This window comes from Arvicanthis niloticus, chromosome 24 (genome assembly GCF_011762505.2).
Source record: "Arvicanthis niloticus isolate mArvNil1 chromosome 24, mArvNil1.pat.X, whole genome shotgun sequence".
Lineage (NCBI taxonomy): Eukaryota > Metazoa > Chordata > Mammalia > Rodentia > Muridae > Arvicanthis > Arvicanthis niloticus.
Window position 1 is genome coordinate 14,282,837 of NC_133432.1, and position 27,797 is coordinate 14,310,633.

The 27,797-nt window shown below is 46.3% G+C and overlaps 1 protein-coding gene across 2 annotated transcripts; it reads right to left on the reverse strand.

Moving 5' to 3' along the window:
• On the reverse strand, positions 1 to 27,160 carry Vps33a (VPS33A core subunit of CORVET and HOPS complexes). 2 transcript variants are annotated; one of them, XM_076922829.1, is made up of 13 exons: positions 27,005 to 27,160; positions 25,613 to 25,678; positions 25,033 to 25,160; positions 23,583 to 23,769; positions 20,623 to 20,739; positions 19,092 to 19,266; positions 14,347 to 14,543; positions 9,584 to 9,710; positions 7,743 to 7,810; positions 6,404 to 6,541; positions 4,934 to 5,071; positions 2,624 to 2,792; positions 1 to 2,128 (listed from the first exon to the last, which is right to left on the reverse strand). In XM_076922829.1, exons 1-13 carry the CDS (start codon positions 27,104 to 27,106, stop codon positions 1,947 to 1,949), a joined length of 1,794 nt encoding a protein of 597 aa, XP_076778944.1. In that variant the 5' UTR covers positions 27,107 to 27,160; the 3' UTR covers positions 1 to 1,946. The 2 variants fall into 2 exon arrangements, with proteins under 2 accessions (XP_076778944.1, XP_076778945.1); XM_076922830.1 differs by having other exon boundaries at positions 1,971 to 2,039; positions 27,005 to 27,156.
• Positions 27,161 to 27,797: the final 637 nt, after the last annotated feature.

Below are 27,797 nucleotides of genomic sequence, written 5' to 3' on the forward strand. Positions count from 1 at the left end.
TAGCATCTACACAGACATCTTTAATTGGGACAGCCAATGCAGCAGAATGGTCCTCAGACTCAGGACAAGTCCAGACGTGGTATAAACAATCCACCCTGTCTAAGAATAAGCCTTCCGTTCCCACAGCCTTTCTCAGAGCACACTCTTAAGAGACAAAGGCAGCTTTGAGTCCTAAGGGGACTTCCATCACAGGGCATAATGGATGATACCACCACTTTGTGTTTGAATACAGAGGAAGCAAGTGTGTGGTTTTCAAAAAGGTCTTCTGTTGGGTCCATTTTTAGGAGCTGACCTTGCTATGCTCTGAGTACAGACTCAGAAGCAAAAGCAGACACATGAGATTACAACTGAGAATCTGCACAGTGGACAAACACCCAAGCCAAGGAGACTTGGACAGACTTGCCCTGAATCCCGAGAGTGGAAAACACTAAGGACAGAGTGAATACAGTCCCTGGCAGCTGAGACTAGCCATTGCTGGGGCTCAAGGGTAAAACTAGTCTCCCTGGAGCAACAAGAATTTGAAAAGTTTTCTGAGACAAGAATGATTTCCCATTTGGGAATGCCCCCCACACCCGCCTGCAACTCCAAATTAAACTGAGTATCAAGGCTGAATTAACTCCACGAGAAACAAACATCATCTTTGCCATCCTTCATTCCTGGGTTTTTCTTTTAAATACACAATTCTGGTCACTTATAATGTGCAGTGTATTGTTCCTGATTCTACGTGAAAAGGCAGAGGGGAACTATTAACCATAGAAATTGCACCTGGGCCAGGACCAGGACCTGGCTGAGACAGGCTAGCTTTTCTGGAGACTTGGGTGAAGCCATCAACGTGGTACCCCACTTGGTGCTCTTAACCCTTATCTCAGATGCTGAGATAAGCAGGAGGCAGCACTGTCACCAACACACCTGCTCCTGCTCCTGGCTGTGCTTCACCCCCTGCTGCACTGGTGGTACTTCTCCATGTGTGACTGACACTGACCACTGGTCACCAGACTAGGGACTGCCCAGCTGAGTATTTTCAGGATGTGTGGAGTTGAGTACAGCCAGAGGCCTAGAGAGGTGTGTGTGGCAATTACCACAGAGACAGAACTGCTCACAGAGGACACGGAAGAAAACAGAAGTCCCGGCAGGGGCACCTACACTGGTGAGTCTTGGAGCTAACAACATGCATACTTAGAAGTGCCTTCGGAGAGTTAGCTGGCAGAGGCTGCCCGGCGCTCAGCTCACTCTTTATCAGTCCCTCCTGGGCAGAGAACTGCACAGATGCAGCTAACGCCAAGAGCAGAAACTTCATTATGTTGAGAAGCCCTTTCAAGCTTCTCAGTTTTTCAGAAGAAAACAAAGCTTGCCTTAGGAATCAAATTGGTCGAGACTGGAGACACAAATGTGCTCTGCAGGAAAGAGCACACACTAAACAGTGCTGCCTTTGAATTCAAAAATCACTCCTGGGCACGGGGTGTCTTCTACAGTACGCCACTGTGGGTCAGAATTCCGCCTCTATTTTCGTACTTACCCCCTCAGCTCTGCTTCTAATGCCTGTCAGTCATGTGGCTGCTGGGGCTATCATCCCCATAGTCTTAACAAGTTCCAGAAACTAATGACGACTTGAAGCTTTAACATTCCGAAATAGGATCTCCTTTATTTTTGGAAGGGAGGGCTTTTGCCTGGAACTCACTATGTAGCCCGGGTTATCCTCAAGCTTGGAGCAATCCTCCTGCCTCTGTCTCTTAAATGGAAGGATCATAGGTTTAAGCCACCATGCTCAGCTCAACGTCTCTATCCAGGTTGATCTTCCCTTCTTCAGGATTTAGAGCACAGAGAGGAGCAGGAAGGAACATGAGCCCAGAGCTTCAGCCCTCCTGCTCCGGGCTTTACATCCTTTGGGCGACACGTCCACAGAGGGAGTTCATTGTGTGGTCACTTGTCATGTCTCCTCTGATACCCTAGAAAGGTTTTTCCATGAGAGCTTCTATCCAGCTGTTTCCATTCATCAGTTTAGTGGTTGCAATTACATACTCTGTGCCTCCATCTTCCAGCTGGGAGAGAAAGCGCAGGGCGGCTATTTCAGCAAAGGTGACACCGCCGAGGAAAAAGACCAGTGTGACTCTGTTTTCTCCTGGCTGGCCTAAAACGTTTCAGAATTCAAATATATTTAATACTGCTGCCTCTCAAAACATTTTTTTACATTTAAAAGTATATAAAAGGGCTGTAGAGATGGCTCAGTGGCTAAGAATGTATAATGTTCTCTCAGAGGAGCTGAATTTAATTTCCCAGCACCCACAACAGGCAGCTCACAACTGCCTGCAACTCTGGCTACAGCAGACGCCTCTGACCACAGAGCACAGACATACACACATAATAATCATAAAAATATTTAAAAAACAAAAAGAATAAAAAGGTTAAGTGCATCTTCGTGCAGCCAGCTCTTCTGTGGCCCTAGAATGTTGATCTTCCCACCCTGAGTCCCGAGATCTCAGTGTAGAGAGAGTAGGCTGCCTTCCCAAGGGCAAAGCACAGCTCCGGCTTACGGTGTACATTAGCAACCGACTCCACTCCCGTTACAAATGTCATTTACGTAGCAAGTGCGGTACACTGACTGGGGATGGACGATGAAACTTACGTTTCTTCTGCAGCCCGGTGGGCAGTGGCTGCCTTTCCTCAAAGTGGGGCCCTGGGAGAATGCGGAGAACTTCCTCGATGCTCCGCCAGCCCGGCCGGGAAAGGAGCTGAGCGAGTCGCACACTGAGCGGAGCGTAACCACTGTACACGTAGGATATGTCTGTGGGGTTCTGTCAACGGTAAAGAAGAAGACACAGGGCTGAGAGCCACCTGTGGTCTTTTGGTGACTGAAGTTATAAGATGGGAGACTCAAAATACGCCTTACCCGTGTCCTGCTCCAACCCACCTCTCTACCCCTGGCACCCAGAGCCGCACTTTTGACGTTTACTTGTATTTATGTGCACCGAATGTGTCTGCTTTCGTGTGTGTGCATGTAAGGATGCAGGTGCCTGCAGAGTCCAGAGGATGCTGGACTTACAGGAGCTGTGGACCACATGATGTGGGTACAGGGAACAGAACCTGCATCACTGGAAGAGCAGCAAATGCTGTCAGCCAGGGAGCCTTCTCTCTAGCCTGGCTTCACATTTTTCATTTGTTTGTTTTTGACACAATCTTACTATGAAGTTTAGGCTAGTCTCAAACATATGATGCTCCTGCCTCAGGTTCTGGAGTGCTGGGATTATAGGCATGCACTTGGGAGACAGAGACTAAAGGATGAAGAATTCAAGGTCACTTGCTACATAGGGAGTTGGAGGCTAGCCTGGGCTACAGCAAGTAAACCACCATCCCCTGACACACACACACACACACACACACACACACACACACACACACACAGAGAGAGAGAGAGATATCAGTGCTAGAATGTATGTTCAGTATGTGTGAGGCCTGGGTTTAATTTCTGGACCAATAAACAAACAAACAAACAAACAAAACCCCTTACTATGTAACAATCAGAAAGAATCAGAATGAGGCACCAAGAAGGCTCTTGAGAGCCCGTGCTAGGCAGTAGGTGGGTCTGAGGGAACAGATGGGAACAGTGACGAGCTACACACTGTCTGTGTAACACACACACTCAGCAGCAGCATCACACAAGTGATGAATGTAAAGCCAAGAGAAGCTCTGCAGGCCAAGATCACAGCACACAGGAAGATGCCTGAAACACAAGAACACAGCACACGGGAAGATGCCTGAAACACAAGAACACAGCATAAACACAAGAACACAGCACACGGGAAGATGCCTGAAACACAAGAACACAGCACACGGGAAGATGCCTTAAACACAAGAACACAGCACAAGGGAAGATGCCTGAAACACAAGAACACAGCATAAACACAACAACACAGCACATGGGAAGATGCCTCTTGGAGGGACTAAAGCCTGGCCAAGAGGGCGGCCTCTGTGGGGAACAGGGTAGCTGTGGCAGGAGCTGCTTCTCTTCTTGGAGCACAGCTGGCTTGTTCACATGTACTGGATGTTCCTGATGTCCCCACATTTCTCCCAGGGGCCTGTGTCCAGAAGCCTGCAGGTGCTGTGCCAGCACACACATGACTTCTGTTTGGGCTGGGGCAATGGGAGGTACCATGGGACAACTGGAGAGGGGAGAGCAGCATGGGGCTTGGTTTGTTTTGCCCTGCTCTCTGGTCTGTGACACACATGGAGGCCAGAAGCCCTCAGCTGTACAGTTCTCTCTGGTTCATGACAAGCTTCTCTAATAACTCCCATTATCTGTCCTTCAGGCCTCAGCTGGTGTGAAGGTTGTTAATTGCAGAGTGGGCCTCTGAGCATGACTGATTACATTAACTGAGGTGGGAAGGGTTTCTTGGCTAATAAGTGTGAAGACAGAGATGTGTGTGCCAGCAAGCACTCTCTCTGCTCCCTGTTGGGTGATGGGTCTGGCTCCCTCAAGCCCCCACTGCTGAGGCTTCTCAGCTATGATGATCTGTGGGCTGGACCTGAGAGGGAACAGTTGGCAAGCACTCCACACTGAATCACCTCTTGCTAGTCTGCTCTGTTCACATCTTTATCAATCTCAAACTACCCAAGCTGAGAGCACTCTGCCTGCTGCTGACCCGATGGACACAACACACACGCATTGCTTTGCAGAAGCACAGAGATGATTTTTAGAAAGCAAAAAGGAGCTGGAAAGAAGGCTAAAGGAGTAAAGGGGGCTTGCTGCCAAGCCTGGCAGACTGAGTTCAAGTCCCAGAACTGACATGGTAGAAGGAAAGAACCAACTCCTGCAAACTGTACACATATGCGCACATGAAAACAATGTGAAGACACTTAGGAAGTGGGTCAGATGCAGATTAAGGTGTGTACGATGCCTCAGTGAAGTAGCTGAATTGAACGCAGGAACACATCTTACTTGTTCATTGACATCATCCATCCAGAGGCGTAACGTCTTCCGAATTGTTGGGTAATTGTTCCTGCCCCCTGTCTGCGCCTTTAGCAGGCCGGCCTTCTCCAGGTTGTTCAACGTCAGGATGTGCTCATAGCCGTAGGTCTGAAGGAGAAGGTGTTTGACAGTGATGTCAGTCAGGAAAAGGGCTCCTGCACATTTCCAAAGAGGAGCACTTCAACAAATCAATGTGGTTTGTGCCCCAGGGCTCCTTAGCAAGGTCAGGCACTGAGTGTGAAGAGCACTGGGCACAGGCCAGAGGAGCACTCATGCTGAGATTCTTGCACACCCATATTAACCTGCTCTGTTTCAAGCTTGATTTAAGATTTTTACTTTAAAGTCAGTGTTTATAACCCAACCTGAACATTAAAAAAAAAAAAACAACATATCTATATATACTACATACTTAGCTCTCAAAAGGCACACCTGCACACTGGTATGACCTCTAGACACACTTAAGAACAAAGTTAGTAACAAAATATTGTACATAGAATTATATTTCTGCTTTTTTTTTTTTTTAGAAACAGGTATTAGCTGAGCCCTGTGGAACTTCTCTATAGACTGCATGAGGTAGCTGTTATTACATCCATTTGACAGGAATGTTGACAAACTGGCCAAGGTCACAGCCAGTGAGGACAGACCTCCGTCTGCATTCAGCCATGCTAGCCTTGAAGCACAAACTGATTCTGGAATCTGTGTACCAATCTGCGCGCAAAGATAAACGGGAGTCGGAAAGAAGTGAACCACACTGTGCCTGGGTGCATCTGAGGCTGGGAAGGCTGGTTTGTCCATGCACTCCTGCACTCCTGGAGTCCTATGGAAACTTCTGTCCTTTGTGTAACTCAAAAAGATGAAAGCAAAATCTATAAAAACTAACCATATATGAGCAGTGACTGGTACAGCAAGGAAGCACCGCCTGAGACATTCAAATACAAGAATTATCTCAGACAGGGTCTCACCCAGACCCACCTGCTTCTGCCTCCCAAGTGCATGTGTGTGGCATGCCGCCAGGTCACGGCAGAATTTTGTTTTTGTTTTTCAAGACAGGGCTTCTCTGTGTGGACTGGGCTGTCCTGGAACTTGTTCTGTAGATCAGGCTGGCCCTGAACTGTCAACTGCCTGTGATGGCGGGGAAGCCAGGCATCAATCAATCAAGTTTCATCAGACGCTCTTGTTGTTTCTCTGTTGTGCTCATCTTATCATCTGAACCAGCTGCAGCCCTGACTTCAGAAGCTTAAGCGACTTCATGACAGTATGCGCATGTTTGTCCAGATGCACAATGCTAAGGGGCAGGCAGATCTGGTTAAAGGAGTGTGCCACCACCTCTCAGCCAAACAACAGGTTTTAAAAACAAAACAAAACAGTGTTCACACTAAAAAAACAGCTGTGAAAAGGATACTTTCCTTCTCAGCAAATCAACCATCTTTAGTTTTCTACCTGGAGAATCTCCCGTTTGTAGTAGTCCAGAACCTTCTGCTTGAGCCCACTGTTGCACACGGACTGCAGGCAAACCAACCTCAGCACCTTGATGAGTGGATGCTTTTGGGCAATACAGTCCTCGATGTAATTGTTGACCTGGAAATGAAATGCAAACAGACTAACCAGTCTAAGAAAGGACTTAAAATAATTTGATGTCTCTTGTACTTCCCCTAGGGCAGTATGTGGGAGAATGGCTCAATTTCTCATTTCCTACCTGCTGAGGTTTGTCCCCTCGTCACTATGCCCCACCCAACTGCCACCACCATAAGGTGGTGGACACTGCTGGACAATCAAATGGCCTGCTTAGACACATCTACCTCTTGGACAACCAGCTTAGTGGCTGCCAAGTGTCTGGGGTTTATTTGACTTGGCCTACATAAAACATACCATTGATTTACCTCGCATAAAATGATAAGAATGCTTTTTAAAAATAGGAAACTTTGTAAACTGAAAATTTAACTTTTTTTTTTTTTAAAAAAAAAGACTTATCTATTGAATGTATGTGAACACACTGTTGCCCTCTTCAGACATACCAGAAGAGGGCATCAGATCCTACTACAGATGGTTGTGAGCCACCATGTGGTTGCTGGGTATTGAACTCAGGACCTCTGGAAGAGCAGTCAGTGCTCTTAACTGCTGAGCCATCTCTCCAGCCCCAATTAACTATTTTTAATAGTGATGTACTTTTGAAGAAATTACCTAACAGATTAAATAAACAAACAAACAAACAAACAAAAAACATAAGTCACCTGGGGTTTTTGTTTTGAGATAGGGTCTCCTGTAACCCAGGTTGGCCTCAAACTTGCTATGTAGCCAAAGCTGGTCTTAAATGCTTCTATCTCTCAAGTGCTAGGATTATAAGCATACACCATTGCACCCAGCTGGTTAGGGTGTGTGTGTTGTTGTTGTTATTTATTGTGGAGGGAGTACTGGGTCTGAACCCAAGATTTCTTGTTATGTCACATAGGTGCTCTCTTATCAATATCCTACACCCAAACACACACACACACACACACACACACACACACACACACACACTGCATACATGGAAACCACAACAATGGACTGAGGGTGAGGTGGGGTGATGCTCCCCTTCAGTCTGAGCACTCAGGAGGCAGAGACAAGAGGATCTTGAATTCAAGACCAGACTGGTCTATATATCAAGTTCTAGGCCAGTCAAGGCTACATGGTGAGTTTCTGTTTCAAGAAGCACACAGACAACACCACATGGACCAATCACCTGGCTCTAATCTTACGGCAATGGATGCCAGCTCTGCTGTAGCACGGCCCCACATACCTTATCAGTGTCTATCCCGGACATGAACTCCTGCTCCACTGTCAACTTATCAAAGAAATCTTCAGAAGCTAGAATGTAAGCAGCAAATGTTTGACTCAGACATTCAACAGGGTCAGTTGGCTTGAGCGCTATACATCCATACATGGGCAGGAGCAGGAAACGAGGCACACAAACCCCAAAAGGTAGCGCCTCCAGAGCAAGAAGGAAGCGCTGAGTGTTCACTTGCAGACTGCTCCTCCGAGGTCAGGACTTGGCAGGAGTCTTGGTGTCAGGGAGCGCTCACGTCCCAGAGCATGGCCTCAGGTCACCAGGAGACAAAGGCCTAACTTTGCAACACTACACTAAGATTCAACGCATACTCCTCACACTTGCATGGACAAGCACTCCAGGTTCTGCATCTCTGAGTCAAATGGACTCGCATTTAGGCTCTTTGTGACAATTCTGTAGGAAGTTTTTGTTCTTTTCTATTTTATTTTTAAAGACAGGATCTCATAGTGTAGCCCAGGCTGCCCTTGAATTTCATAGCAATCCTTGTCTTTTGGCTTCACAAGCTTGAAAGCCATAAGAGGTCTTCAGATCCCCTGGAGATGGAGTTAAGGCCGCTGTGCTGAGAAGGCAGTCCTCACTTACAACACCAAGTCATCTCTTCAGAATGGCTCCTGGCTTTCTGTCTGTTTTGTGTGGTTTGTGTGGTGGGTGGCTGGTGCTCAGACAATGTTTCTCTGTGTAGCCCTGGCTAGCCTGAACACTCTATGTAGGGTAGGCTGGTGTCAAATTCACACCTCTGCCTCCTGACCACTGGGATTAAAAGTGTGCGCCACCACGCCTGGCTTAGTCTGTTTCTAGGGTAGGGTTTAATGTAGCCCACCCAGGCTGGCCCTGGACTCTGGCCTTCATTGGCCCAGCACTGGTACTGCAGACACATGCTGCCACATGAGGTATGCCTCTACAGTCTGAGCTTTCTTCCCAGTTCATTTTCTCTCTTGTTTGAGTCTCACAATGTAGCTCAAGCTGTCCTTGAACTTACGGTTTTCCTGCCTCAGCCTCTCAAATGCTATCTAGTATTACAAGTGCTTTGCACAGTTCTCAAGGGGATCAAAACTAGAGTCCCAATAAAATCCCAGAACATCACATAGTTTTAATTACATAATCCTTCACATAGAAAAACATTACTAAAAACCATGAACTGTTTCATATGGTCACTGGGGAATCCCCTGGATGAGTGTTTTTCTATTATTCTAGATAGCTTACCTGTCGATGAAAAAATCAACTGAGTTAATCACAAATGTGACATTTTTTAAAGATTTAGTTGTTATTCATGTGTACCTCAGTGTGTCTATGTTTGGGTATATGCGTGTGAGTACAGGCACCCTCAGAAGTGAGTGGGACCCCTGAAGCGGAGTTAGAGGCAGCTGGGAGCTACCTGGTGCTGGGAGCTGAACTAGGGGCTGCTGCAAGAGCAGCAGCTGCTCTTAACCACAGGGCTGTGTCTTCACCCTGGGCACAGGTTCCTGTTAACGTTCATATACTTAGTCAGGTACAATGACACAAATCTGTCACCCCATCACTGGGGAGGTACAGTAAGGGAATCAGGATTCATGCCAGACCTGGCTGTACATCAAGGTTAAGGCCAACCTGGCTCCACAAGCCCCTAACAAAATCCATAGGCTAACTACTATTGGGGCCCAGGCACGATGCTAACATGAAACCAACTGGAGGTGGCTCAGTGGTCAGCGCTTGCCTCACATACACAGTTTAATCCATAACACCAACATAATAAAATAAATACATAAAAACATGGCTGACCTGCCATGGTCAGAACTACAAGAATAGATACTTACTGGTGACGTCTTTGATTAACTCTGCAATTGAGGTGTGGTTGGCAAGCGATCCCCTGGCTGCCTGCATGTGGGGTAGTTGGGACACAAACTGTTTGATCTCCCCGACTGTCTTAGCATTGTGTCGCTCCTGGAACAGAACAGGCGGCAGGACCGTGAGGATGGGGAGCATCTCAGAGGGAGTTTCACAGACATCATCATGAAGGGGGAACGCAAATCAAGCTAAACCCAGCTCTAAAATCACAGACAAGAGAAAAGTAAGTACGGTAAGACAGTGCTGCTCTGTACTGGGACCCACAGGGAGGAAGGAGAAAAGGAGAGCTCCAAGCTGTTCTTGTATATGTATGCATGTATGTACATATGTGTGTATATATGTGTATGTATATATAATATATGTATGCATGTATGTACATATATGTGTATATATGTGTATGTATATATAATATATATGTACATATATATATATGTATGTATACATAAATGTATGTATGCATGTATATGTTTCAAATAAGTAAAAAAGAAAAAAAGGGAAAGCCACCTTTGGAAGCTGACAGTGTGTGTTGTCTACACAGAGCTGTTTCAGAGAAAGAGTGCCTATTACTCTCTCTTTGTACACACTGGTTCATACTTTATATATTTTGTGTGCATCTGAGTATTAATGAAGGACAGAGTTAGGTACCTAATACAAACTCTCCCCAGCAGTCGAGAGGCAAAGACAGGCAGATCTCTGTGAGCCTGAAGCCAACCTAGTCTATATAAAATGTTCCTGGACAGCCAGGGTCACACTGTGAGACTCGGACTCAAAAAAACAAAAGCAACAAAAAACCCCCAAACTTCTTAAGTTTAAAAAAATGAGATTAGATGTGGTGTTAACCCCTTTAATCCCAACACTGGGGGGCAGAGGCAGGAGGATTGTTGTGATTCTGAGGCTAGCCTGCTCTATATAATGAGCTCCAGGACAGTCAGGGCTATGTGGAGAGACTTTGACTTTAAAAAAAGAAGAGGAGGAGGAGGAAGAGGAGGAACATGAAGAAGAGGAAGAAGGGGATGAGGAGGAAGAGGAGGAAGGAGAGGAGAGGAAGTGGTGGTGAGGTGGGCGCAGGATGCACATGTACAAGGCCAACACTTGGGAGACGCGGGCAGGAGGGTCTAGACTATGAGGCCAGTGTGGGCTTTACAGTAAGATCCTGTCAAACGACAAAACAATCTAAAACCCCACAAGGCTTGGGGTTGGAAGGCTCACCAGGTAAGAATGGTTGCTGTACAGGCCCAAGCACTGGATACCTACAAGCCCAGCCCTGTGTAGCCCTGAGACAGGAGGATCTAGGTTGGGGTTCAGTGAGACACCATGTATCAAGGGAATAAGGGAGAATGACAGGACACTGACTGCTGGCCTCTGCACGCAGAACACCTACACACTTACATATGAACACACTACACACATACACAAAAACGTTTTTAAGGTAGCTGAGGTTACAGTGCAGTAGTATAGCACTGACCTAGCATCAGTGGGGCCTTGGGGTACACATACAGAGAGAGAGAGAGAGAGAGAGAGAGAGAGAGAGAGAGAGAGAGAGAGAGAGAGAGAGAGAGAACACGCACTCTAAGATCTAAACATTTAAGTTTCATGCAGAGGAACTACCCATAAGGCAGGGCAGGCAGGCCAGAGCTGACTTACAGCCCTTGTGAAGACAGAAGGACCAGAAGTTGAAGGTCGACCTCAGCCAGGAGACCATTTCAAAAATCAAAACTAAACAACAAAAATTTTCTGTAACTGAAATTAATCCCATCTGACATTGAACATCAACCGTGAACCCAGCCCATGAACAAGGTGAACCCTGCTTATTATGAGAACTTATTTGGGGGTAAGGGGAGGGCAGATCAAGACAGGGTTTTTCTGTGTAGCCCTGGCTGTCCTGGAACTTGCTCTGTAGACCAGGCTGGCCTCCAACTCAGAGATCTACCTGCCTCTGCCTCCTGAGTGCTGGGATTAAAGGTGTGGGCTACTGCTGCTGCTACTGACACCTGATGAGAACATTTCAATAATGTCGCCCAGAAGTGTCTTAAAAAATATGGAGTTAGCCAGGCAGTGGTGGCGCACACCTTTAATCCCAGCACTTGGGAGGCAGAGGCAGGTGGATTTCTGAGTTCGAGGCCAGCCTGGTCTACAGAGTGAGTTTCAGGACAGCCAGGCTTACATAGAGAAACCCTGTCTCGAAAAACCAAAAAAAAAAAAAAAAGGAGTTAATTATATACAGATAAAATCCCTAGGAAAGATAACATTTACAACCACAGATACAACAACAAAGACATAAAAAAGCAATTTTTAAAAACTCTCCCAATTTCAATCTCTAGAGTCTCAACAGTTATTTTCTAAGTCTATAGAACCCCCACATTTCAACAAGAATGGACTGGTTGAAGACAGGAGGAGGCAGGAAGGTGGTAATGAAGCCCTGGCTTCATTATCATATCATATCACACTTGTGGGGCTCCCCTGCCATGGCCTTGCTGGCCAGGCCTCAGCAGCTCGCCACGGCTGCACACCTACCACAGGACGTCTGTCTCTAGTGCAGCGGGTGTCCTCCCAGGGGAGGAGACAGGACTTAACAAAGGTCAAGGGACTTGTTTATGAGAACACTCGTGCTCTCAAACCCCGACAAAGAGGAACACTTAGCACAGCACTGTTATTACAGGCCTGAGAAAAAGTCTAAAAACCAAGAAAGCCTAGGCTGGTGACGTAGCTCAGAGGTAGAGCACTGTCTAGCACCATCAAGACTCTGAGTTCAATCCCCAGTACCAGAAAAATAAATAAATAACAAAATTTCTTAAAAAGAAAAAACCTTGGGTCCCCTTGAATCTGCAGTATTAAAATGAGACAAGTATATACTATAGCCCAACTTCCTCCCCCCCCCCCACAGGGTTTCTCTGTGTAGCCCTGGCTATCCTAGAACTCATTCTGTAGATCAGGCAGGTCTCGAACTCAGAAATCCACCTGCCACTGCCTCCCAAGTGCTGAGATTAAAGGCGTGGGCCACCACTGCTTGGCTATAGCCCAACTTTTTTTTTTTTTTTTTTTTTTTGGTTTGCTTTTTCGAGACAGAGTTTCCTCTGTGTAGTCCTGGCTGTCCTGGAACTCACTCTGTAGACCAGGCTGGCCTCGAACTCAGAAATCAGCCTGCCTCTGCCTCCCAAGTGCTGGGATTAAAGGTGTGCGCCACCACTGCCTGGCTAACTCCATATTTTTTAAGACACTTCTGGGCGACATTATTGAAATGTTTAAAAAAAAAAAAAAGAACTCAAGGTCATAAAAGCTACATCTTGGCTACAAAGCAAGTTTCAGACCACCTGGGCCACCAAAGACCCCGTCTCAAAACACCAAATAAACAGACAAAAAGTAAAAATACAAGTAAAACTGCTATTTGTGTTTAGTTTTTTTTCCTCTTTTCTTTCTTTCTTTTTTTCTTCTTTTTTTTTTAATCATTAAGAGGGGGCTGAGGAGACGGCTGTGGAGAGTGGCTACCCAGGAGGTGTCAGGACAGGAATCTGACCCCCAGAGCCTGTACACTGATGCTCTTACACAGGAGCAGGGTTCAGTTCCCAGCACTCCCTAGGCGTCTCACAGCTGTTAAGTGTGTAAGTGTAGCTCCAGGAAAACCAACCTCTGTTCTGACTTTCAACCAGGCTTGGATGTGGTGTACAAACATACATACAGGTCAGGCACTCATCTACTTAAAAATAAATAAATCTAAAGGAAAGAAAAGTGTATTACATGCATTTGTAATCTCGGTGCTGGAAAAGAAGAGATGGGGGGAGGGGCGGGAATCCTTGGTGCTTGCTAGCCAGCAGCCTTTGCTGTCTCAAACAAACAAAACAAACAAACAACACAACATCCAAGGTAAGAAGCTGGGCAGTGGTGGTGCACACCTTTAATCCCAACACTCAGGAGGCAGAGGCAGGCAGATCTCTGAGTTCAAGGCCAGCCTGGTCTACAAAGTAAGATCTAGGACAGTCAGGGCTACACAGAGAAACCCCAATAGCTCCTGAGAGACATCACGTAAAATAGGGTAATCTCTGGCTTCCATATGTACAAGTGGCGCACACACACACACAGTTTGAGAACCTTTAATTTCCAAGGATTTCTTTTTTTTTCTTTCTCCACTCTACTCCTTTTATTTATTTATTTATTTATTTATTTATTTATTTTTTTATTTTATTTTTTTTTCTTTGAGACAGGGTCTCCCTTGTAACCCTGGTTGGCCAGAGATCCATCTGCCTCTGCCTCTCAAGTGCTGGATTAAAGTGGTATGCAACCATGCCTGGTTCCGTTATTTTGGAACATACCCCTGCCATTCTGCACTGCATCTTATGTAAGATGTGGCAGTCTAAGTAATCACAATTATAAATTCAAAGTATCGCTCCACTCCACTCTGGAAACAAAACAAAAACTGCTAAAGATGCCCTAGGTCCAGATTATCAAATATTCAGCCAAGATTCAATTCTTTACATAAAAGTCATAAAGCATGGGCACCTCCCTAGCATGCAGATTTGCTTTTGTCTTTAATAGTTGGTAAAATTCTGAGCACATCAAGGAATTGTTTTTAATAAGGTTCCTTATGCTTTCTTAGTTTGGTTCTTACCTGACTACATACTAAACATCTCAGGCAAACAGAAGTCCGAGCTACAAAAAAGTACTCCCTCAGTGTGGCCAGGAGCGCCCTTCCCTCAGCATTCCCGGGCAGACGGACGGCAGCCAAGGCTTGCCTCACCTCAAAGGCCGCGGAGATGATCTTCGCTTTCTTGCTGAGCACAGAGCCCACAGCGTTGAAGTTCTTGTCTCGGATCTCAGCATAGAGTTCCTCTGCGGAGTTGAGCTGAAGCTTCTTCGCCTCCGTGGGAAGGTCCTTCCCGCCGCCGCCGCCCTGCTTCTTGGGTGCAAATTTCTCTGGAGGTAACTTCACATAACCTGAAGTTGGAGGGAATATGCACTTAAGCAGTTACAGGAAGACCCAAGGCTCAAATGCCTGGGCACAAAGTGTCTCTTGCAGCTCACTGCAGAACAGCAGTTTCTTGGCCGTTGGCCATAAGCCTAGCAGTGACTCTGACTTCTGAGTGTTAGAAGACAGGGGCACTCAGCTCTGGGTTTTCCCTCTCCATGGCCTGCGCCCAGGCATGGCGGCTCTAATTGTCTTTGAGGACAGACAGAGAAACCACTGCAGCAGCGAGTTTCTAAAAAGGAATCTCACCAGCATGGAGATGCCCCAGGTGAAGCTAGCACTCAGAAGGGATGCTGTGAGTTTGAGGCCGGCCCGCACCATACACCAGCAAACAAGACAGAAAATTCCGGAGTATTCACAGTAAAGAAAATAATTATTTTTATGTATATGGATGTTTTGGCTGTGTGTATGTTTGCATGCCATGTGCATGTGGTGTCCAAGGAGATCAGAAGAGGGTGCTAGATACCCTTGAATCTGGAGTTATAGACAGTTAGGAGTCACCACGAGGATGCTGGGAACCAAACCTGGATCCTGTAAGAGCAGCCAGTGCTCTTAATCACTGAGCCATCTCTCCCAAGGTTGAGGCTTTTTAAAATGGAACTTTTGTTTTAGTTTTACACACACACACACACACACACACACACACACACACACACACACACACACACACACATAAAGAGGAAGGGTCAGAAGCTTTGCCCCTGGGGTCAAATTCACCCATTCTTTACTTAGTCTGCATGGCAGAGTCTGGAGACTCCAGCTACAGTGCAATCGCAGAAACCCAAACGTTTACTTCCCAGTCCCCACCCTGGTCTAGAATAAATGCTAAGTTCTGCCAGCTCTCCAGTTCCTCTACAAAGGAGCTGCTGGCCTCATCTCCCACCTCTGTTCCTGCCACACCCGAGACATCCTCAAGAGGAGCTGGTGAGCTTCTGAAAGTAATGGGGACACGTACCAAGCTTCATACAATGTGAATAAACTCTGTATGGGGGTTTTTGATTTTTATTTATTTTTTAACAATTATTGTGTGTACAACTTGTGGTCAGTTCTCTCCTTCCACCATGTGGGTCCCAGGAATCAAATGCAGGTTGTCAAGCTTGGTGTCAGTGCCTTTACGAGCTGAGTCATCTTGCTGGCTGCATGATATTAATACCTTTTGACCCTTAAAAAATCCTGCTTCATGGAGTCTGGGAAAGAACGGTAACCTGATCTACAATAAAAAGTTGTATGCATAGGTGCTTTTAAGGTCACGGAAGTAAAACAACACAAATTCACCTAACCTAAATAATTCCTTAAACCTGTACGCACTATGGAAATTAGTATTACATCCCTTGTGTGCTGAGAGAATATCCATTATTACACCAAATCCCACATGACGTCGAAGGCCAGCACGATGGCTCAGTGGATGACCCAGGTTCAACCCTACACCTACACACTACACCTCATGTGGTGGACAGAGAGAACCAATGCCGAGCTGTCCTCTGTCTCACCTGTGGCATTAAGACTATCTGTACAATTGGATTTCCAGTTTACTCTGAGAAATAAATTCTGCAAAGACAGAGACATCCAAGAATGAATGTTATTGCTGGGGTTTGGACTACAGCAGGGTGAGCCAGGTCACAGGGAAAAGGGGGGCATGTTCTCTTTGCTCTGTTTTCCTAGTTTCTCCTTAATTAGCATTTGAGTCATGAAAACACACCATGAGCCGGGCGGTGGTGGCGCACGCCTTTAATCCTAGCACTTGGGAGGCAGAGGCAGGTGGATTTCTGAGTTCGAGGCCAGCCTGGTCTACAGAGTGAGTTCCAGGACAGCCAGGACTACACAGAGAAACCCTGTCTCGAAAAACCAAAAAAAAAAAAAAAAAAAGAAAGAAAGAAAGAAAAAAAGAAAAAAGAAAAGAAAACACACTATGAGGAGGCCGTGAGTCCACACATGTGCTTTTTCTTCTTGGACATTCCTACCCCCTCCCACACAGCCATCCTGAGGCCCACTCACAGGCCACCCCCCAAGACCCTGCCTCATCCCTAACTCCAGACTCTCCTTAAACCATCTCCTGGGTGCGCTCTGCAGAGGCTTACACCATGACGACTGCCGCCCGCTATCCAGCATACTGGAATGAACTCTTCTTCCAATTAAGAATGAGGTTAGGATACCATTTTAAGGAAAAATTAAAACAAACAAACAAACAAAAAGACATATGATCATATCATTAAGTCTCTTATAGAAACACTTCTTCCCTATCCTCAGCTGCCACTGTCCTGTTCCCCCCGCCTCACACTCATTGTCTTGATTAAAAAAAAGTACAGAACACAAATTTATCACTTTGGCCACTTTACAGTTAACAATCCACAGGCGTTTAGTGTGTAGTTTTAAGGCTGCAGCAGTGAGTTGTAGACATTCTCACCCTAAGAGGAACCAGCAGCAGCCCACATCTCGCCTCCCAGGCTCTGTGGGCTCCAAATCTTTAAATATCTGCAGCTGCAGAATGTCAAGAGGCCAGGCCGAGACAGACAGTGGGCCTGGGTGTGTGCTTGACCATCCATGTTAAAGAGCAGACCAGACCTTGTCTAAAGGGGCTATCTCCTCCGGACACTGGCCACTAAGTGGGAGTGAGCTCTAGGGACTGCCAGAACATAGGTGTTTTTTGATATGTGGCATAAATCAAGACTATTAATAATTCATCACATTTAATGCTAACAGAATCAAATATTATGATGGTCAAAACCATACAAATAAAACATGCTATGACCTCTGGCCTAACCATTCAATAAGCCCTGGTCTTCCGAGACATCCACCTAGTGACCTGGACATCCTGCGCAGTCACTGAGAATCTTGCCATCTGCACACTTCAACTCAAGACAAGCTAGCTGTCCCCAGCTGCTGCATTTGCCACAGTTTCTCTACTCCTGAACATCCATCCAAACAGTACACTTCCTTCCAGACCCAGAAACTCTCCTATTCTCCACCAGCCACAGGGGGCTGTGGTGCCATGTATGGCTAGCCTCGGCTCATATGCAGCGGGCACAGCAGGCATGGAACATCTGGCCAGCCTGAGTCAGCAGTGTGGTCATCAGATGACCAGCCTTAGACCTATAAGACAGGTCAGCATTTTTTTCCAACTGTGCTGACTTATATGCAAAGGAAACTTTCTAAATAACCGTTGGGTGGGGTATGGTGGTAACCATCTACAGCTGAAACTTCCAGCACTTGGAAGCTAAACCAAGAAGACCAGAGTTCATGGCCAGTCTGGGCTAAGAAAGCAAGCCTTTACATCAAAAATATAAAAAATCAGGGGCCAGTGAGAGGCCAATTGGTAAAGTGCTTGTCACCAAGCCCGATGACCCGAGTCCAGTCCCCAGAACCCACATGGTGGAGGAGAGAACCAACTCCCACAAGTTGTCCTCTGACCTCCATATACTCATGGTTGGTGCCCATGCACATGCATATGTGTGCACACACAATAAATAAATGATGTAGAGAGAACTTTAAATAAGGTTAGTATGATCAAAACATATCATACACATGTATGAAATCACATGTCAAAGAACCAATTAAGAATATTTTTTAAAGATAATAAATAAGGTGGGTATGGTGGCACACACCTTTAATCTCAGTTCTTGGGGGACATAGGCCAGTCTGGTCCACACAGTGGGACTTGGTCTCCAAACAAATAAATAACTACAAGAGAAACGAATGGATAAAGAACAAAATGGACCACAGCGCTGCGCCCGGAGGCCTCACCCTTTCAGCCACGTCCCTCTCCTGCGTGTTATCTGTCATGTGATACTGCCCATCAGCGACACACACAGAGATGGCCACAGCTTATAATGGGAACACACTGGCCGTACAGTCTCTCAGACTTCACAGTTATCACTTTCATGGCTCCACAATATTGTGTAATGCTCTCCACCACTGGAACTATTTAAAGCACAACCCTTCCTCAGCTTGTCTGGAATGATGATACCTCAAGGGACATTGTTGGAATTGTTGCTGGAATTAATAACTTTATATGATGGCAACTTACTTCCAAAAAAAAATTTTTTTTATTACTCTCTTCTTTCAAACCATCAATAGATATTGGATCTTTAGCTGATCAGTGGAGGTGCACACCTTAATTCCCAGCACTCAGAGGCAGAGCAGGCAGAACTCTAAGTTTGAGGTCAGCCTGGTCTACAGAGTGAGTTCCAGAGCAGCCAGGGCTATGCAGAGAAGGAAGAAACAAAAAAAAGAAATTGGGTCTTTAGAAAGATGTGATAATTCAAACCTTAATGTAACCACAACATGAGGAAGGCAAAGGCCTGAGCTATTAGGTAAAGTCCATGTTAGCTTGGGCTGTGAACACTCTGTTTCAAAACCCAAGGAGCAGGGGTCAGGAGTTTGAGGGGAGGAAAAAAGAAAAATAGAGCCCCTGGGCCTTTATATTCAAACAACACTCAAGAAGGGACCCTGAAGCCACAGCCTCCACACACTTTTATCCTAACAGCGACCAGTGAAAGCGCAGATATCAGCTCACTCACTGTTCTGAATGCCGTAAATCTCATCGATGAGGCCCTCGTACGTGAGCTGGGAGGCAAGCGGTGTCAGTAGATCCACATTGCGATCAAGCAGCAAGAGGTTATCAAACACGGGAAACACTGAGTTTTGGCTTCCCGTGAACTCCCTCTTCATCCTGACCATCATATTGGCCACTTGCTGGAAACAAAACACAGGATCAGGTGAAGACTCCTGGGAACTAGCAGAGTTTAAGACTCTGCTACGAAGAAAACAATCCAAAGGTAAAAAACGGAAAAGCAGCCAGGGCCAGACTGATAATGAAATAAGCAGCTAACAGAAAGTACCTACAGTTAACCACCATCTATTTCAGAGCCAACAGTGGCCACCCTGCCCCAGACAGAGCTTGATGCCTGCTACATGAGGCGGCTGTGTTCTACAATCCCTAAAGATGGTGCAGTAACCAGCGCTGAGCCAATGTTCCCAAGAGAAACACAGGTACCTATGAGCCTCTGGCCATAGCATGCATTTATTTATTTATTTACTTATTTATTTACTTACTTACTTAAGATTTTGTTATTTTAGGGCTTAGTGGTTAATAGCATGTACTGTTCTTGCAGACAGCCTAGGTTCAATTCCCAGCTCCCACCTCTAATAGCTTACAACCAAGTGTAAGTCCAGTTATAAGTATAAGTCCATCTGCACACTCTCTGCCCTCCGTGGGTACCTGCACATAAACTCACAAGATACATAGAAATAAAAGAAATTTAAAATTCAGCCCTTTTTATTTATATGTACGCACCTGTCTGGGAATGGCTTTGTACTATGAGTGCAATGCCCATCTTGGTTTTAAGAGGGCATCACATGCCCGAGTCTGGAATTACAGGAGGCTGTTGCCAGACGTGGGAACTGAGGCCTGAACTCAGGACCTCTGCAAGAGCAGGAAGTGCTCTTAACCACTGAGCCGTCTCTCCAGCCCCTGGTCACAAATTCTGTCCACAGATCAATACTAAACCTTGTGTCCTGGTTTATGTTTAGTCAGCCGATATGTTACTGAAAGCTAGGCTATGGTGGTGCACACCTTTGATCCCAGCACTCAAGAGGCAGCGGCAGGTGAATCTAAGTTTGAGACAAGTCTGGTCTACAGAGGGAGTCCAGGATAGTCAGGGCTACACGGGGAAAACCACCCATTCAAACAGGACTCACAGCCAAGCTCTGGGACTCTGTTCCTCATAAAACCTACCTAAGTCACACTACACATTTAAACGGCAGAGGCACCAGACAAGTGCACAAGTGTGAATAGCCTGCCTCTGAGCAGACTGTGAAAGAGACCTTGTGACCTTGGTCACCACAGTGGGCATGTTCCCAAGCCGTGAGTACTAGCTGTGTGGTGAGTGACCAGTGAACTGCAGGGAGGAAATGAAGTCCTCAACACAGAAGCATGGGTAAGGAGCTCTTAACACAGATGCACAAGAAGTCAAGAGGATCGGCTGTGTCTCTCAAGTTTCCCCCTTTAACCCCTATTTAGGATAAAACCAGAAAACAGTGGGTTCTTACCCGAGCACATTCCCCTTTCCCGAAGATCTGGGGGATAGTTCCATACAGCGCTTGTAGAGTCATCAGCCCCTTGGCTGCGTGGTACAGGCTTGTCTGGTCGCCTTCCAGGTAGCACTCCTGTGGAGACAAAGCCAGCTTCTGTGGACCACCATCATGATCATCAACTGTTTTATAATCACCACCCATTTACAAGTCAAAGTGGTGGCTTGTACAGGCATCCTGGGCCAGCCTATGCTACATGACACCCCATATGAGACAGGCAAAAGATAAAGATGAAAAACATGAAAGGGAAAAAGTCAAAATGGTTCTCTTTTGTAGAGCAGGCATGTATCTTTAATCTCAGAAATCAGGAAGAGAGGCAAGTAGATCTCTGTGTGTTCAAGGCCAGCCTGGTCTACACAGCATTTCAAGCCAAGGATACATAGTGAAACCTTGTCTCAAAGAAAAAAAAAAAGGTACCTTTTGTCCCAACACTCCCACTGCTATTACCTTGGGGTCTCTTCAGTGAGGGCCCAGGGGCTAAGGAAGGGGGGACAGGTTATGACCAGTACAGTGGGGCTGTCTCAGGAAACACACCACAGGAGTTTATGCTTCTCACTGGAAGCCTCGTCCCTGACTCGTCTAGGACTGATGTTGCTAACTCTCTTTCCCAGCACAACAGCCTGGGACAAGGATGCCATGAGACGCGTCCTCTGGAACACTTCCAAAGGAGAGAATGACAAGCCACAGCTCCCTCCATCTTTTTTGTTTGTTTGTTTGTTTGTTTGTTTGTTTTTCGAGACAGGGTTTCTCTGTATAGCCCTGGCTGTCCTGGAACTCAGAAATCCACCTGCCTCTGCCTCCCAAGTGCTAGGATTAAAGGCGTGCGCCATTACTGCCCGGCCACAATAATATTTAAAGGCTCATATTTTGGGCCCCAAACTTGCTCACCCACACAACAGAAGCCCTTATAGTTTTTACTAGGTTGGCTGCCTTTAGATACTTGGATTTTAGTTATTAAAATGAACACACTAACACTATGTGCTGGCACTGAACATTCAGTGGAGTAAGCCCAGTCTCGTACTCAGTTCAGAGCTGGGGTTAGTGTTAACAGGCACACCTCTCAATTCTAAAGCCCAGGGGACACACAGAGAGAATATTGTATGTGTTGTGAGTGGGGGCTACAGAAAGCCTGTCTGAAAAAGAAATTAAAACAGTTCTTAAAACCCAGTAAAAAAGAATCAGAAAGAGAAGAGAGAGAGACAGAGACAGAGAGACACAGACACAGAGATCTTACACAGAGACAGTGAGAGATCTGTATGACTTCTGCAAAGGGATCTGAGGCCTGGGAAAAGTGGCCTCCTTGTCACTCTGTGCCCTTTCTAACCCCCCCAAAAAATTCACTATGTAAATGACTTACATTTACAAAATTGTTGAGGAGGTGGTTAGGACAAGGTTAAGACAGGGTCTCACATATTCCTGGCTATCCTGAAATTCACTATACAAACCAGGCAAAGAGGTCCACCTGGATCTGTCTCCTGAGTGTTAAGATCAAAAGCGTGCACCGCTGTGCTCAGCCATTACAAAACTTTCAAATTACTGTTTTAATTATATTTTATTTGATATTCGTTTGTTGGCTTGTTTATTTTTTTGAGGTCTCTCTATGGTGGTCAGGCTCGCCTCACCCTTCCAATTCTATCTCAGCTTCCCAAGTGGTGGAACTGTAGGTGTTTAATGGAAGACTTTGAAGACGTGAATTTGGTGCTAAAGAGACTTCCCAGTGGTTACGAGGACTGGCGCTTTTCTAGAGGGCCTGGTTCAACACAGCAGCTCAAAATCATGTGTAACTCTGACCCCCTCTTTCGGGCTCTGTGGACACCAGAAACACTTGTGCACACGTACACATGCAGAAACACTTCTGGTGCACACACACACATTTAGATAAAATACCATAACACATAAAATAGCAACCCCCAAAAGAATAAAAAAACAAAGGAAAAATCCTTAAAAATAAAAGAATAAAGGAGTAAATTTTACAGTGTACAGATGATATTAAGGCTAACATATTATATAACGAATTCCTGGAAAACAAAACATGGGAGCTAGCCAGATGTGGTGACAGACACCTGCACTTCCAGGTGGGAATTAGAAGCAGGAGGATCAGGAGGTCAAGGCCAGCCTGGGCTATGTGAGACCTTGTCCTAAAATAACAAAATAGATTTGATTCAAATACACTGTACCTGTGAATAGATATTAAACAAGATATTAAAAAACAAACAACCAAAAAAAAGTGGGAGCAAGTGTGGCCATAATCTGAGCACTTAGGACACTGAGGTGGAGGATGGCAGAGGAGACGACCACAGACAACATGACCACAGAACAAGGCCACACCTTTAAAAAGTGGGGGTTGGGGGGAGGAGCTGTCTGGAGAGAAGGCTCAGTGGTTGAGAGCTCTTGATCTGTAAGTGAAGTACTAGAGTTCAAATTCACTCTCACACACACACACACAGAGAGTCAGGTGTGGTTGAACAGGCAGCTGTGTAACCCCAGAGCTGGGGAAGCAGATGAGAGAATGTCTGAAGCTGTCAGCCACTCTGTCTCAAGGGAATAAGGTAGAGAGTGACAGTTCATGATGTCCTCTTTTGCACATGCCATATACACAAAAAAGGAAGAGACGAGAAAGAGGAGAACTGGGCAGAACAACACGAGCAAGCAATTTGGCAAAGAGAACCAGCCAACAGGCAGCACACGGGCCTCCTCTCCGCAGATACAGATATGAATAGAAGGAGCAGCGTGACACTCCAGCAATGACCCCCAGATCAAAGTCCGAGGCCGTCCTGGTGGTGCTCAGCTCTGACCCCAGCACTCCAGAGGCAGAGGCAGGTGAATCTCTGAGTTCCAGACTAGCCTGCTCCACACAGTGAGACCTCGACTTTAAAAACACATAAAAGTTTTTGATGTTAGGAAAATGTCAAACTTACTTTGAAAGCGCCCTCTGACTCCATGGATAAGAGGTCCCCATCAAAGGGAATGAGATCTAAACTGTACTCCTCTCGATGGATAAAGGATCCCAAAACACCCAGGTCCTTCAGCCGTTGCTCACACAGTAGGCTCCTTCGAGGCACAAACAAAATATGGAAATCCCTGGTAGGTCCACGCCTGTCCTCACTGCAAAGAAAGTAACCATGATTAGCTTACGTGCTCCTTAGGGTCAGAGGCCGCTTTTCTTATTGCATCCCTATGACCTGGCAGACACCAAATGAACACTGCTTATGTAAACACAGGAAGACAGACTCTCAAGGGGCTGCAGGGATGGCTCAGAGGTTAGGAGCACTGGCTGCTCTTCCAGAGATACCAGTTTAGTTCCCAGCACTCACGTGGCAACTCACAACTGTCTACAATTCCAGTTCCAGGGTATTCAGCACCCACTTCTGGCCTCCAAAGGCACCACAGTGCATATACATATATTCAGGCAAATGCTTATACACATAAAACAAAAATAAATAAACCTTTAAAAAAAAAAACACTACTCTCATACCCAAGTTGTTAACAAAACTTTGATTCTGGAAACCACAGCACATGACAGACAGACAGACAGACAGACAGACACACACACACACACACACACACACACACACACACACACACACACACAGAAAGCCAAAACCAGATCTTACACAGTACCATCTGTGGTTCTGGAAAACAAATGTCCCTTTAACCAAAGCAGTTTAACACCACAGTCTTGTATTAAAATGAGAACTCCCATTCCCTATTCTCCTTGTTTGTGGACTTCCAAGAACAGCCATACTCAGTAAGGTTTTCAGGGGCCCCATCAATCGCTGCACCAGAGTGCTCCTTTATAGGGTGGATTCCACATTAACTTACTTGATTCCACAGTTCTGACTTGTTTGCTTATGAAACTCAAGCACACCACAGCTGGCATTTTGAAATCAATAGCCATCACAGGTTTTCGTGTGGTGTTTTTACGGCAGGGTTCTCTCTGCTGACACAGGTTGGAAGTGTTAGCCATCCTCAGAGAGTGAAGTTATTTCCCTCAAGCTACTCAGAGCACTCTCACAAGTCTCCCACCCCGCTGCTAACACTCTGCCATGTCTGGTCCCACTCTTCCAAATGATGGCCGTCCAACATTCTGACAAGAGGGTGACCCGAGACCAAGGTCCTGGGAACACTAAAGTCTTTACGGAGACAACTGGGCAGGAAGTGTTCAGCAGGGGAAAGAGCCTACACCAAACCTAACGACCTGCGTGCAATCCCCGGGGCCTTCACAGGAGGATATGCCCACTCCTACCAGTTGTCTTCTGACCTCCACACAGGCACACACCAGTCCTCCAAAATAAACAAACAAATACATAAATGTAAACAAACCCTTTTAAAGCCCAACGTCTTTAGAACCACAAAACCCTGACGTACCTGAGTACATTCTCAGCAATTATATCCATCAATTCTAGCCTGGGTCTGACCAAAAAAATGATATTCTTGACATCAGCCGCCGGCAAACGACTTCCTTTAAGTGTGAACATTTTTTCCACTTCATGTTCCTAGGGAAATGCACACAAAAGACTAGTAAAAACCCTGAACTCTGTCTTCTTCAGATTTGTGAGTGATTCATAGTCCCAACCAAACACATGAAGGACCAAGCTGCAACATAAAGCCGTTGTTTCTGCGTCATCAGGCAAACCCTTCTGACACAGCATACCCGACAGGCACTACGTCACAGTCACACAAGACAGTGCGTGTATGCAAGACGGTTTCGTTTCTGTTTTCACTGCGTCATGCCGGACATCAATTTCAGCACCTTACACAGCTAGGCAAGCACACTACCACTGAGCAGCGCCCTTTATGCAGAGCATTTGTCATGTATTAATACCAGTGTCTGTACAGCTCAGAGAGCTTTGCGAGTGATTATTCAGGAAGATATGTTGGAATCCCATTACCAGGACTAGGTACGATTAATTATTAATTCTTGAACCAATCTCATACAGCATATTACCTTTAGCAGTGAGTACTGCGCTATCAGTCCAAATGGTCCTGTTAAGTATTCATCCCACACTATTGCCTGTAAGAGGGGAGAAACACACAGAGATTCCAACAATAGCAACAGATAATGGCAGTTATACATAGTAAGAATATATATTTCTTAAGGTTTATTTTTCCCTTCTCCACCCTCATTTTATTTTAACTATGTGTAGTTGTATGTGTCTGTGCGTGGGTATGTGCATGTGGGTGCAGTTCCCCTCAGAGGCCAGACCCGTCAGATCTCCATGGATCTGGAGTTACAAGGGGTTATCAGTTGCCCACTGTAGGCGCTGGAAACCAAACTGGAGTCTTGTGGAAGAGCAACAGTCCCTCTTCACTGCTAAGCCACCTTTCCAGCGCCAAGGAATATTCTCCTAAATTTGGAGCCAAGATTTTTACAGGCTCTGGACACATTCATAGCCTAAGGGTCAAAAAGAATGTTTCATGAAGGGGAAGATTTGATGACACTGGCATCAGAGATCCCTGCTTCCTCCAGGAGAAACACTTTGTAAACCTATATAACACAATACCACAGTCATCGTACTGATCCACACAATCTATTATATCTATCTGATTTCGACATCATTTGCGGTTTAATATGGGCCCCCGTGATTTAATCTGCCTTTCTGACTAAATGGCAGCAAGCAACCACCTTAGTTGGAGCTATATTTCCAAAACTGATTCTTAAAGCGCCCCTGTTTGGTTTTTCTCCTCAGATCAGAACTTCCCGTTTCCTATGGGGGCATGGGGCACAATTAATAAGTCTCCGAATAAAGGAAAAAATGCTTAAAAGAAAGCCTCATAGCAAACGATGGTTCATGTCTGTAATGCCAGCACTTGGCAGGTTGAGGCAGGAGAAAGGAGGAGAGCTGGAAGCCAACCTCGGTTAAACAGTCTATACTGCTAGGAAGTGACTCAAAAGTAAAATGGAGAGCCGGGCACAGTTCTTTAATTCCGGCACTCAGAGGAAGTGACAGGTGGATCTCCGATGAGTTCGAGGCCAGCCAGGACTACACAGCGATACTCTGTCTCTAACACCGAGAGGAAAAAAGGAAGGAAGGAAATTCTATGAAGTCCCCGATCTAGCTCGCCTCCCTTGTAAGCTGGGTGCTTTAATAGACAAAATGACCCATGTTGAAGACCAAGTTAAAGTTTGAAGTGACAGCTCGTCTCTCGCAAGCTGAGTGCAGAGGGCTGCGGGCGTGGGTGCTTCCACACTGAAAAGGATTACAGGGGAGAGCTCGGGGCCGGGGGCCCGGGGCCCGGGAGCGGACTCTGCTGTCATAGAGCGGCGGCCTGGTGGTTCCCCAGGGCCTCGCACAGTTCCGCCGGCCCGGACGTGGCGGCGCCGAGCCCCGTCCCTCACCTTGCTCCCAGCGCACTTGTCCAGAAACTCGCGCAGCTCCCGACGCACCGCCTCGCGCAGCACGTTCAAGTTCACTCGCCCGTACGACAGGTGCGCCGCCATCTTGCCCCGCCACCCGCATTTCCTAGATACGGTCTGGGTCACGTGACGGGCCGTTCACGTGATCCGGGTCGCTGACGCTTGTTCAACGTGAAAGGTGGATTCCGGCGTTGCTCCGTCAAGGTCCTAGTGCGCATGCGAGGAGCCCCCCCCCCCTTCCCGCCCTGTACCTTTCTGAACTATTTTCCCACGGTGCCTAGGAACCGTGGGCACTGAAAACTGCTTTTTTTTTTTTTTTTTTTTTTTTTTTTTTTTTTTTTTTTTTTTTTTGGTTTTTCGAGACAGGGTTTCTCTGTGTAGTCCTGGCTGTCCTGGAACTCACTCTGTAGACCAGGCTGGCCTCGAACTCAGAAATCCACCTGCCTCTGCCTCCCAAGTGCTGGGATTAAAGGTGAAAACTTCTTCTTAAGGATGGAAATAAGATGTTATTTGTCGCGTTTAAAAGCACCACCCTTCTGTCTTCGCAACTAGAATAGTGGTGTAAAGTGGCGATTGAGGCCAAACTACAAAATGCTCCTTACTACACCCAGTAAGTGGTTTAATCTCAGAGTAGGCTTATCTCTGTAAGTTCGAGGCCAGCCTGGTTAACATAGTGCGTTCCAGGACAACCAGGGCTTCACAGTGAGGCCTGTCTCCACATAAACAAACAATAAATGGACTGGAGAGATGGTCCGGCAGCTAAGAGCACTTGATG

Excerpts from the sequence above, each read along its gene's own strand:
- Vps33a (XM_076922829.1), bottom strand. The coding sequence starts at position 27,106 with ATGGCGGCGCACCTGTCGTACGGGCGAGTGAACTTGAACGTGCTGCGC. Across the intron at positions 14,544-19,091 it reads GATTTACGGCATTCAGAACA|GTTATGTGAAGTTACCTCCA; the intron begins GTGAGTGAGCTG and ends CTCCAACTTCAG. Across the intron at positions 2,129-2,623 it reads CACCGGGCTGCAGAAGAAAC|GCCAGCCAGGAGAAAACAGA; the intron begins GTAAGTTTCATC and ends GAAACGTTTTAG.